Below are 13,493 nucleotides of genomic sequence, written 5' to 3'. Positions count from 1 at the left end.
GCGTGTTCGGTATTCAAGTACGCGTGCAAATGTGAACTGACCGCAAGCCTACGTTTGTCTTTTTGCGTCTCTAGTAGGTAGCTGTTGCAAATCTTCAGAGTAAACTAACGAAAATAAAACATCTATGCTCTTGAATTTTGTCGAACTTTTTCTACGGTTTCTATTTCCTTCCATCAGCTGAAACGCTTCGTTAGGTTTTGCTTGCGATTGAGCTCGATGTTGAAATATCGCGAGAGTGATCATTAACGGCGATTTGATCGATGCCAACTTTTCGTGACGACTGTATAAATTCGCAATTAACTCGCAACACCTGAGTTTGAAACGCAGTGAAAATTTGTGCCCGTGATGTGCATCGCACCGGATCGAGTCGACGCGTACTCGTGAGGTAGAAAAGACGCAGGAAACTCTCGCTGCGGGAGCTGACAACGAAGCCTGCCGTCCTCGTCATACGTGAGTAACAACCCATATACTTACCTGTTATACGTGTAGAGTAGATAATGCTATTTATTACACTCCGTACACACGCTGAGACTGCCGTCGACGGCGACAATTGATTGGCAACAACAAAACCTTATTTCACGCTACATTGGCGAGCCCCTGATCGACGTTAACGATAATGCTTCAGCTACCGGCTGCACATCCTCGTAAAGCCTCTCGGTGTTCTCATCAGCCTGATATAGTCTTTCCTCGCATTTTCTCACGTATTTATTTACTGCAATGCGGTGTAATGCGAGTAATCAGAGACGCCGAAGGCAGGTAGAAATTGGCTACTTGTTACGAGCTGATATTTTCAGAATTCCTTGCCGACGAGTTAGGCATCGCGTGTAAAGTTTAGAGTACAGGCGGAGAGAGCTGAATCTTACAATCAACTAGAAAATGATGAAAAGAATGCAGACACGATGCGCAATATAACATTGCTGCGAGATGATACGTAAAGTTCGATTCGGCGAGCTTTCGCGAAGACGCGAAGCCAATCATGGATGGATCGTACCTCGTAATTTTCGATTAGATCGGAATGCTGATGAAGTTTGTTAATTGGTTGCTGAATATGTATGCTTTCATCGTCGGAGTAGTCCGCACAGACGTAAATACAAACATGTTCAGAAACGTGTATAATTTTAGACCGGTTGAATACGGGGCTTGAATTATTGGAGAGTAAATGTGTATTTTATAGGCAGACCGCATGTCCTCCAGTTGGAGCAGCGGAGAACGGACTAATTGTCTCGGTTTATTTCCGAATCCTGCAGTGTTACCGGAGCCTCGGACGAATATTTGCATCTGTTTTAACCCGTATCAACCATAAACTCGTCCCCGCTCCTGTGGAAGCAAAGTATTATACGTGTAAGCTCCGCCTCGTCCGTTTAATGCTTGAAAATTCGTTAGCACCTCTTTCAATTCCACCTCACGCCTCCCGCCGAGTGTCGTCCTGAAGCAATCATCTTTTAATTGTATTTCGTTCAAGCTACCTATTCAAAATCTTGATTATTATTGTTTCAAAATCTGCTTTTCACCCTGCCTCTTACAAATAGAATTACTCTCGTCGACTTTGTTGGTTCGTAAACGCCGTCCGTTCCTATTTCCTGTTCCTGTCTCTGCTTTCCTCCTCCTTCTCTTCTCTTCTCCTCTCCTCTCTCATTTCCTTTTCTACCCTCTTCTTCTCCTCGACTCAAGTTCAACCTAATATAAGCACACGGTGAAGAGCTCCGTGTATAAATTTTACTCAGCCTAAGTGAACTTAAGTTCCTCCCATTAAGGTTCGTTTAGCGCTACTCAGCGTCACTTTCGAACTCTAACTGCGTTATACTTCGTCTGTTTCAAATGGTAAAAATTTGATTGTAATTCTTTCGGACTCGTGTGGATCATCATCCGACGACTCTAGCCGCGACCCAAAGGCGAGTACGTAAGAACTGAAACCTTTCACATTGTGGGATAAAAAGTATTTCGACCAAGTCGCGCGAACGGTTGTAGAAGCTGCGAAAAGCGCGGGATCGATCCTTGACTCAAAAAAGAAAGTTCCGGTCCTATGTAAGAGATTACGCTTTTCGTCGTTTCGTTGCAATTATATTATTTCACTCTCGCTTCTTCTTTTCCCAAAACTTATCTTCGCCGGCGTAAATCCTTTTCTCCGACACTCGGCATCAATATTGCTATCGAAGCGACCATCGCCTGACGGGGCGAAAAATTTTTCCCCGAACACCGACTCGCTGATTCTCACCACACGTGAATGGATAAGCCTTCGTTTTTTCCTTTTCACTTTCATAAATTATATTCCGAGGTTTTCGAGATTCTTTGACTTTTATCCTTGGCAAGGTATTCTTGCTTTCTTTCCCAATTACGCTGTTTCTAGAGTCACGGGAAATTTCACTAGCCGGATAATTGAGCAGACTTTGGAAAATGTAAAGCCTCTACGAGCGGTGCTGTCTTTACCGCGTTTCTCCACGATGAACACTGATTTAATCTGATTCCGCCTTTCTGAGCGGGCAGAGTATACTGTCAGTAAAGGAGTAACGCTTCAACTTAGTAGATGTAATAGCTTCTAAACATAATAATTCAAATTAATAAACATTCCAATACCTTGTTGTTTTGGAGAAATTACAATCTTGCAATTTTTCATGATACTATTTTATCCTCAATTGTGTTTTCAGGTAGGTATATTATTGTTGCCAAGATTTCGTTGAAAAATCTATCGACATAAAGTGCAGAGCGGTGAAATATTGATATGATAATTGAAGAAAGAAAATGATAGGTACGCTCGCAAACACACCTTGAAATTAAAAAAAAAAAAAAAAAAAACAACAACCAAATAAATAATAACAGAAAAAGAAAAAATACAGAAGCAAATGACGCGGAATATATGCGTTGGGCACCAAATTCTAAGTTCGAACGATACGAAATTTAATCGACGCAACAAAATAACGTGAAATGAAATAAAATTACTCCGTTAACAGTTGGTAGAGGGAAATGTGGAGACGTCGAATGCAGACACAAACGAAAGAAAAATAGTAAATGAAACAGAGATTCATTCGGGGCTGGTGAGGCTGATCGGGCTGGTCTCAACTATACTGCTCTCAGACTGTCCTGTACAAACAGCCCGAGAAAGTCGGCAACGCAGATTTCAAATATACCGCGTCGGCCGCGGCAAAGAACGCAGTGGAAGGTGTGGGGATAGGCGAGGAAAATACAACAAGTTTAAGATACCAGAAAAATAACACGATACAAGCTACGTACGATAGATTTTGCTATTTTATTAAATGACGGTATTTTACAAAAATTGAAGTCTGACGAGAAAAGTAGAAATTTGAGTCGTAATAACAAACTGTGTAGTATCATTTAGGTCTAATACGCTAGGCGCGATAGCAGACAAGATAATACAAAAACAAAGAAGGATCTTGATATTTTGTACTGAATCATCAGTGTACCTAGATAAGCGAGTTTTGAAATATTAATCGGAATATAATAAGAGGGAAAATATTCAAAGGATATAATGACACGATAAATGTTGCACTAATGCAATGAAAAACCGGAAAATCTCGAGTGTTTCAATTCGGTAAGTACCTAGATGGCCGTTAGGTGGCTTGGCACAAGGCGTCGCGGTGCTCAGCGGTTCCGCCGTGTCTCTGTCGAAAGCTTTAGGGCGACGGAAAGCTCGGCGAGGTGCCAAGTTGAGCGTCGTCGAGGCGGGAACAGTTCCGATACAGTTCCGGTAGATGTGGCTGGTTTTCATCTCACCGAAATTCACCAGAGTGAAAGTGGTAACCATGTAGTTCAGGCCAGTTGTCATTACACATTCTGACAATAGTGTTGACCAAAAGTGTTGAAACCAGTACCAACTGACCGAATCACATCAGCCTCGACCCAACTCGGTGTTCCTAATCAGCTGATAGGCGCAGTTGAGCGGCAAACAACGGTAGTGCCGTTATTAATGACGATCATCCGGAACTGATGATGACAGAGACACAGGTACCTACTTCCGCCGAAGCGCTCAACCACCTGCTACGGATGTATCGACGACAGGATTTCGGTAACGGTAGAACTTTGCACCATGTTTTCAAACTGGATACAGATGCAACGATAGCTCCTCAGGCTTTCTTTCGTTGTTTTCTTGCAGATCGCTGGTGGGAAGGTTAGGTTGGATTGGACATGGGTTCAAATGTAAGAAACAAAGAAATGACAAATATTTCTTTCAGTTGTCAAGTTTTTACCATTTCGTGAGCCTTGACCTCTCGCCGTTTCTACTGGGTATTTGCGATAGGGTGAAGGCGGTGGTGGTGGTGGTTCGTAACATGCGTAAATAGAACGCAATGTTGCAATGTGGATGAAATTCTTCCCGAGGATATCCCCGGCGGTGTCGGAAAATGGATTAATGTCGTGGAAGACAAAGTGGCGAGGTATGTTATGGGCTGCGAATAGTCAGGCTCAAGGCTCCCAACAGCTAAGGGCAGGTAGGATCGCATCTGGACGGGGATTCCGTACAAAAGAGGAAGAAGACTCGAAAGGATCCAGGAGTCCGAAAAGGGGCTGCCCCTCGGCATGCGAGTCACGCCTTCCGCGCCCCGGCTGATCTCGCTTCTTTTCTCGTCCTTTCTTTTCTCTTCTCACTTTCTTTTTTCTTTCTTTCTTTCTTTTCATTATACGTACCCACCTAGCTCACTCCGAATCTAAGGGACAATCGCTTTTCTGAAACCGCGGGAACACTTCGACATTATAATGGAAAGTGTCGATCCGATCCCACTTGACTTGTGGATTCGAAGCGATCGCTGGCATGTATAGAAGGAGGTGAATCTCGAACGAGAATATCGCCACGGTGTCACGGTTTCAAACTACGCGGTTTTTCGGCCTTAATTAGGCAGGTTGACTTTCACTTAATCGTGACCCTCGTATTCACAAGTCAAATTTATCTCTCGCTGACGGAGTTCATCGATACATGTTGTTAGGCAAATTTACCGGTTACGTTATGACCGGTAACATTGGAGAATAACGATTGAGTGAACGGAATTCAAACAGTAGTAGGATATTTTATGGATGTTCTGGCAATAAACTCGGCATACGGCTGAAAATAACCCGGTTATAACAACTGCTGGACATCGCAATTATCGGTTTGTCATGAAAAATTCATCTGATACGTCGTAGTAATAGTGTATACAGATGCGAATGTCTATCTGTAGCAGAAAATTTTTTCATCCAACTCCTCCACCATCCATTAAGCCTTTTCATTTTTAATGACTTCCGGTGGTGAATGCAATACGGTATAATAGCTTCTCTAAACTCTACCGGTGGGAAATTTTTGTTGACTTAACACCTCGGACAAATATGCAGTCAGGTTTGCCGATCGGCATCACTGAATCGATTATTTTCTGTTCCATTTGTTTTCTCTGGCTTTAAAACTAGATTCGATGTTATAATAAAGGAAATAGACGTTTTAACGTAGTTCCGATAAATTCGATTACATATTATTTTGCGCTTAAACTTGATCGAGAAAAAAGATAGACAATTGCTTACCTGCTCCACCCAAACGTTCGTAGTCATGATCTGATTCTTCAAATTCTGCAAACAAAGAGAAGAAAAATTCGGGTTAGAAGTATTTGCGAGAAAAAGTCCATTTAGTCTGTAAGAATACAAGTGGAATTATGGAATATACGCGTAACTATATACAATCGGGAAACTTATACGCTTCAAGTTCAAGGATTCCTCTCGAAAAGACATTATCTGCACGCTGGGCTCGTAACCCTGACACCTCGGTATATATTTTTGAGATCATAACTCCAGTCGGCGTAGGAGGCTAGCGAAGATGGAACAAAAAATAAAAATGCGCATGATCAACGGGAGGAAAGTAAATTCTCCGATTTAAGTTGAGCGAAGAGAAGGAAAAGCAATTAAACAAAGCGTAATGGCAACACGAATCGTCTACACTGCATCCCTAATAATTTTCCCACATAGCTCGCAAAAGTTTGTGGTTTTGAATTTGACTCGAAATAATTGTTTTTTATTTTTTTCTTCTTTTCCGCTAAACTTTGCAATAATTTTTTATCCAAGTTTTCCATTTTCACGGTCAGTCTTTCCAAGGTTAATCTATCAAGGGTAAGCTGTAAGCTGAAAGATAATATAACACAGCACGGGAAGAAAAACCGGACGTTTGTTATCTCTCAACCTGTAGGATACGCTGCGTCAGGAATCACTGGAACCTTTGTCCTCCCGAAGTTGGATTAAGGCTAATGATGATAGTCGGGAAAAACGAGATAAAGAGACGGAGGATAAGAAGGAGATAAAATAATGGGGAGGAAGAATAGGAACTAATGTAAATATTTTACATCCGTCCTGGTGGACGGGATGATGATCGTGTCGGCTAGGCTCGACGATGTCCTGGTGAAAAAGTGCCAGTGATTACGGTGGCAGGTTCTTTCACTCTCTTCGGGAATAACAATCGGAGATGTTATAAGAAAGAAAGGCCAAGAGGCGACAGTGCTCGGGCGGAAAATGTCACTTGGCAGGACTCCTACTGATTGCGAGTCAACATCTCGGGGGTAGTGTTCCGAGGTCGCGATCCCACGCCCTCGCCGTAGGCGGCTTTGTACCGACGCGTGAAAAATAAGAACGCCGTTGGATCCGAGTCGCCTTTTCGCGAGATAAAGAAAAAAATTCCACCTTATTGGAATTGTCGTTTTTTACCGGCTGTAAGATTAACCTTTCATCAAAGCTCGATTTAGGCCGTTGTTCGTGTTGGTTTTATTTTTCGGCAACTCATTTATCGAGCGTATGTATAATTTTATACCTACACGGTGAATTTATCGTACGAGTATGAACAGAAGAACAGCAATAAGTGTAATATTTTGATGGAACTGTATCATGTCTTGGTAGCTTTAATCGACCGTAGATGTCGTGTGGTCATGCAGGATAAAACTTTACGACGTACTAATCATTTGACTCGACTTTGAGTGGGAAAATAGTGCGTTTCTTTATTCTCAAAGAAAGTATAGTTTGACTGTACGATGGCTGGTTTTGAACTGCTGGGGAGTGTCCCTTTTTGAGGGTGATATGGCCTTTGGGCCATATCACTTCTGTGTACGTCATTGTATTCCATCAACTAATCGTAAAGAAAAAAAAAAATACAGAAAAAATACGCGGTATAGACTTGTATGGAGAATAACTTGACGTCAACCCAACACTATCTGATTTAAAATTTCCGAATAAACAAAAAACATCTGTGAACTCTAGCACGACCATGTCGCTCGATCTGCGAATGTCATACTAAACCGTTCCTGTTATTGCAATTGTTTTCCGTTGAGATCTATTCGCGTCAAATAGCTTCGTAGCAAAGTATACTAAAGTTCAGCCGTTTCACCTAGGCGTCTCAAAAATTGTTGTACACGCAATTGCTAAAACCGTTTTCACTTACTCTTCCCTTCCAGGAGGCACGAATACCGCGTTACATGTTACGGACATATTGAATACAACCAGCAGGATTTACGTAAGTACATAAAAGGCAGAAGTATGAAATCCGTGTAAGCCATTGCAAAATCGTTAAGGCGTGATAAGATCGTTTACCGTAGCAGCAATCGGGTTGTTTAAGCTGCACTCGGTGTTGAAAATACGTGTCGTATTCGAAGGGTGAGAGAGTGTAAACTCGACGACTCTTACTGCGGACATAACCAATCCGGTCTGCGGCCTCTCCGTTGTACGCAAGCGGTGTAAGCTGGCGTGTATAAGCACACCCATATTTACCGTGTAAGAAGCGTCGCGGCGCCGGATGACGCGAAGTCGCCTGGTCCGCGTGGCGACTGTATGGAGGCTAATGTTATGGAAATTGGATGTTGGAAGAAGACAGGTGGATGGATCGCGTATGGCGAGATCGTATCTCTCGTCTCTGCATCCGCTCTCTGCATCTCTGCACCGAGAAGCGAAAGACCGGATGACTCGACGGCTGCAAGTGAGTGCACCCTGCACCCCGAGCGAATAGCTATAAGAGATACACGCCGCACCTCGACGCGCATTCCCAGCCATTCCTCTGCACTTTTGCAACAAATTCCAAACCCCCCATCCCCCCATCACCCTTTCCCTTACGACCCCCACAGGCAGCCCGTCAGCCCTCCTGCATTGCCACTTATTCAGACGTCCCTGCGGAATTTCTAATTTGTTTTTCCGTCTCGCTTTTAAGACTTTTCAGAAAACTTCTCTGTGGACCTTGTACAGCTTAATACATCTTGCACCTTCGTACCATTCGACGAGTAACACTGAATTTCTCTGTGTTGTATACTTTTGACTCGGTTTTCGTTTAACTTGGGAAGTCCTGAAGACCGCCTAAGATCCCGTATGTATCACTATAACGCGTTGTTGAGGATCTCGTATTTATTCTACGGTATTTTCCTACCCAATTTCAGAAACAAACACACAAGTCATTAAAACTCGATGGTACTACCGCGCTCGATGAGTTCCAAATTCCAGCCAGTTTTATAAAAGGATTGATACTGACACCCTTCAAAATCACTCGAAATTTCGGTAGTGATCAAAAAGTGTCAGTCTCAGTAATTCTGAAATTTTCTACGTCACAAAAAGTGTTTTACCGTTTCTGGAATCGTTTTTCCACCAAGTGGGATCTCAGAAACTGATTTTACCTTTCGATAGGTGAATAAACATTCATCGAATTCAGGACAATTTTATTGACATACTATATTAATTTATTTACCCAAAAAAGTTGAAAATGAGTATTGTATTATGATGCATTCATCGCACAAACACGAAGACTATCGATACATAACATTTGTTTAAAACGTACGCGTGTTACGCATGAAGCCTGAACTTGATGACACCCTTTGATCGATTGCGCACTACCGAAATGAGTTTTGCATAATCCAATGCTGATTTTACTAAAAATATAATACACTGACTTATTGTACAACCTGAGTAAAGTTAAAAATATCGTAACCACGAAACCCGTTCGCATTGTATGCTCCCACATTGAAAGTGTTTCTATTTTTTATTTTTCTTGTCGTGTATGAATAACTTGCCGTTAAAAGGCGTTGCGCGAAAGCTCGTTCACCGAAAAATTTTCCGTTTAGTATGTTACTACAGTCAAAGTAATGAAGATCGACGACGTCTTGTATTTGACCTCCTTACCGGTGCCACAGTATAAATTACGGTGAACCCAAAGGCACCCTGAGTAAATCGCCGGCGATATGTGTACCAGCAATAATTCAAGATGCTTACCGACGGGGTATTACACGTCAGAATAATATTCAGGAGTGGCAAACACTTCCAAGATGCATTGATGCTTGTTTAATGCTAATATAGCAAGTGAAGAGTCGCCTGATCCTCGCATGATATATCACGTGTACACACGTTCGGATGATATTAATTTGTGCTCTCCGAAAATCCTGAATCTGTACTGCTGCATGTTATATAATACAGGTATAATCGATCTGGCGTGTTTTCACAACTACGCCTTATCGCATGTGAGAGTCTCATTTATGCACGCGGAAAGCAATCGTACGTACTCTGTTCATCTCCATTTTTAAAATGACACGATCCGTATGAATTGAGATCGCGCAATTGTTATAATGGAACTCTAATCGCGGCTAAAAAATCTAGAATAATTACGTCGCGCTACTTCTTTGCACTGTTACTATATATTCACAAGTATTATCAAGTACCTAGGATAGAAATTATTAAAAGAAGATGCGGAAACTTAACGACATTTTTTGAACGGAAGAGGTCTAAAAATATTTCGGGGCAAATTTCTGAACTGACATGCATCGGCTCATGTCGATAAACTTGAAACTTTGGTCATTTTTGTTAATTGCCGGTACTTTAATGTTATAAACGTTGCGCTTCTTGAAGTGGCACACAATCAGCCGATTTCTCGCAGGTATAATTGCACGATTTCAAGGCATTGCATATCAAGCTGGTTCCAGCTTTAACGTCTACGGTAAAATGTCCCGCAAGACGTAGGCAGCATTTAAAAACTGCAAGAACGCATTACGAACACATGTATAAAGTAGAGGAATGGGGATGAAAATGGTAGGAAAAGCGGCCAAGTGGTTTTGAGAGGCTGCCTGTATCCAGTGGTGGAATTTTAAACGCGACACCCTGCGTGGACGACTTGCGTCGACTGAAAAAATCTGGCGCGAAAGAAATAGATGCACGAAAAATGTACGTTCGTTACCGACTTGTACTACTTGCCAGATTTTGTTCGCTATCGATAAGCTGTGCATCGACTACGTTTCTTTTGTCACTTTTGTACGGATAAAGAAGCGAATCGATGCTTACGCGAATAAATCACCAACATATATACATTTGTGTGTAGGTAAGCCCGCAAAAGAAATAAATATAAAATTTATCAAGTAAATTGACCAGTGTAAATCTCGTTTTATACGCACATCAACGTGTGAAAATCATATCTTGAAAGTATGCATTGTTATACGTAGACATGACGTATATTCCAACACGTTCAACTTGTGCGCGAGAATTTGTCACGCTTTTCATCGTAAAATATTTTTCACTGCTGTAAGTTTGTCTCTCTTATACTTTCCCTCCTCCAGTTTCATCAAATTTCGGAATTTGTTATTTTCGCAGCTTGTCAACGCGCTGTAACAACTCGATCGTAAGGCGTGAATAGTAACCGACATTTCACTTTGGCTTTAATTCGTTGAAATTGCACCGCAGTCAAACCAGCGGTAATTTTTTAGAGGAACTGAAGATACTAGAATCATAGCAACTATATTGATTATTGCCAAGAACCTGATATAAATGGTAAATAAAAGGTAAAATTCTATTCATTCTCGATGATAACCAGTTTGGTTGGTATTTGCAAGTCGAAGCGCAACGCGTACGCAAGGGAAGACAGTTTACTTCGACGTTACATCTAGGATACAAAGCTCCTCTTATACTCGTATTTCCGTAGCGATTTCGAGCCAATCAACCTACATCCGTTAAAGTGCGAGTCTTCGTCGGGATGCGAAAGAGATAAATGGAGCTGAAAAATCAACGTCATCCGTATCGTGCGGAAAACTATCGAAATCCAAAATCTAGAGGCATTAAGCGATTTTTAAATATCATCATAGCCGGCTGTCACTCGATAGGGTTTCAGGATTCGACTCGTACATCGTACGCATCCTTCGGCTTATCTCAAAGCTCGTGGTCCCTTATCCAACGCCGGGCTTTTCCTTATTCCCGCAGATGCCGAGACAATGCACGAAAGAGTAAGAATTCGTTCCACCAAAAGATGTTCTTTTCTTCCTCATCTTCTTCTTCTTCTTCTTCCTCTACTAAACGTGAAAGCGGCAGATGCTGATCGTCGCGTGTTCTCCTCAAATCGGAGATATAATTGACGATTATTGCGACAGGTCTTGTGCCGAATGGACCGGCGATTTGCTCCCCTGATGCAAATTGCCTGGAGTGCGTCAATAACGTTGAGAGCGTATACGGACTCTGGCTGCAACGATTATGGCGGGTGCATGGCTCTGCCATTATGTCGGTTTGAGTAATATCTACTCCGTTCACAGATTGCTCCGCTTGACAAATGACGAGGGTTATCTGAGGTACGTAACGCCGAATGCATGCGTTTTACGCAGACGACTTCAACACACTTTCGGGAAGAATATACAGAGCGATATGTGTCAGGATATTCGCGTAAAAGGGACATTTATTGCGAGTTAATCAAGAGATGTTGTCATCGCGAACTTTATATTATGTGTATATACAGCTGCTTTGATTAGCTAGCTAGCTGCACACGTTTCCCTACCATCATGCATTTTAAGGTAACGTCTACACCAGCGATCCGCTGCGGGAATACATACCTATACGTACCTATACGTACCCGTATGCCGGAACGGAAGGGGGAGTCGAAATTGTGCTTCCGAAGGTATCAGATGTAATACCAGATAGCTGAACCGTTGAGAATTCGAGATTGTGTGGAGGATAAGAAATTCAAGTCTCAGCTCTATGTATCCGCGTCGAATTTCGATATTCAACCCGACTACGTACCTACGTATATGAGATTTCCAAGCCTTAGAGCTATTCAGCCCTACTTTTGGCGATGTTTGTCACTTTGACTCGGTCGCGTTTGGGATTTTTACATTGAAAATGTTTGAGAAACTACAAGGATGACGCAAAAATTTCATGATTTAAAATGCAGGTTGAATGACGTAGTTGTGTAGGATTATCTTAATTAAGAATGTTACAAAATATGCCAAACGAGGTTCGTAAATTTCTAATCTCTGAATTTTGTTCGTTTAAAAATGAAATAACGCGTATTCTCAGTTCAAACTGACCATGTGACAAATATGACGAAAATGTGTGGCGAAAATGACGAACGGACAAAAGAGATTTCCTTTTAGCGCAGCTTCAAGTTATTCGTAATTTCAATATCCCTGATCGTTAATTTATCCAGTGAAGGGACTTTAGGAAAAATCATCGGATACGTCATCGCAGCGAACGAATCGCGTGACTTTTCGAATCATAGCTACTTGAAGACAATCTGAACAAAAGTGTACAGGCTCGTTATTTATTTGACCGAATTGTTGTATATTTGCGAAAACTGTGGGCAGATTTTTGAAGGTAACGTAAAGAAGAAAAATTTCTTCAAAATGCATATCATACAATATACAAGAAAAAATTAAATGAACTAAATTCACCAAGGTTCGTTAATCTTACGCGAAGTGACAGTGGAGAATGAAGAAGGGACAAGCTTAACGAAGGACGTCGTAAATAAGGTGTACAAAATTAAAGATCGTAACTTAATGCGGCTAGGATATTATTTTTCTGATTTATAGCGGCTCCCTTCTCGCCTTCGGTGTACGTCTACATGTTAGGTGCGCGTATCGCTGTACCCCTTATGTGTATAATATGCTTGCCCACCTACAGAGCTAGGGTGTCGGCATAAAAACATATCAGACATGCACGTACGCGTTGAAAAAGACGTCATTACCGAAATCAAATGCTGCATAACACATTTTCGTATGTATAATAATGAGTTGAAAAAAAGACGCGACAAATCGAACAAGTAAAAGGAGCCGAGTATGGAAATGGAGGAAGAAGAAGCTCTTTGCAATGATCCCCGTAAGGACATGAAAGAAAATAAGCTTATACCGATACCCACAGTGCAGGCGATAAGTAAATCGAACCTTTCTCGATTCGCTATAACTCTACACTCTGGGGGCGAAGAGAAGCGCAGGGATAGATAGCAGCGATGCGAATACTTGTATGTCCGCAGGGGGTGAATCCGGCTGCTGGAACCGCATAATTTTTGTGTGGAATCGTACCGAAGCGAAGCCGTGCTGCAAAGGCGGGGAGAAAAAAATTCACAGTCGTGAATTTGATATTTATTCGTGACGTTATTGCAGCTTCGTTCTTATGTTTGCGGAGCGTGATTTTTTCTTTTCACCAGGGCGGAAGAGGCTCAGCTTCTAGGCTTTTTCGTGCGTCGCTTTCTCTCAGAAAAGACGTAAGGTTATTTCAACTGAAAATCCGCATTTTTCAATCAACGAAATTTTCTCGTCTCT

The 13,493-nt window shown here is 41.9% G+C and overlaps 1 protein-coding gene across 1 annotated transcript in view; it reads right to left on the bottom strand.

Annotated features, from left to right (window-relative positions):
* Nucleotides 1–13,493, bottom strand: part of LOC124184733 (acetylcholine receptor subunit alpha-like 1) — a 104,913-nt gene that overhangs the window by 17,090 nt on the left and 74,330 nt on the right. Inside the window, 1 exon segment of the mRNA XM_046574772.1 lies at nucleotides 5,500–5,544. Coding sequence (XP_046430728.1) covers nucleotides 5,500–5,544 — 45 coding nt within the window.

Source organism: Neodiprion fabricii, chromosome 6, assembly GCF_021155785.1.
Source record: "Neodiprion fabricii isolate iyNeoFabr1 chromosome 6, iyNeoFabr1.1, whole genome shotgun sequence".
NCBI lineage: Eukaryota > Metazoa > Arthropoda > Insecta > Hymenoptera > Diprionidae > Neodiprion > Neodiprion fabricii.
Note: the sequence above shows the minus strand (reverse complement) of the source record. Positions and strands in the feature narration are given on the sequence as shown.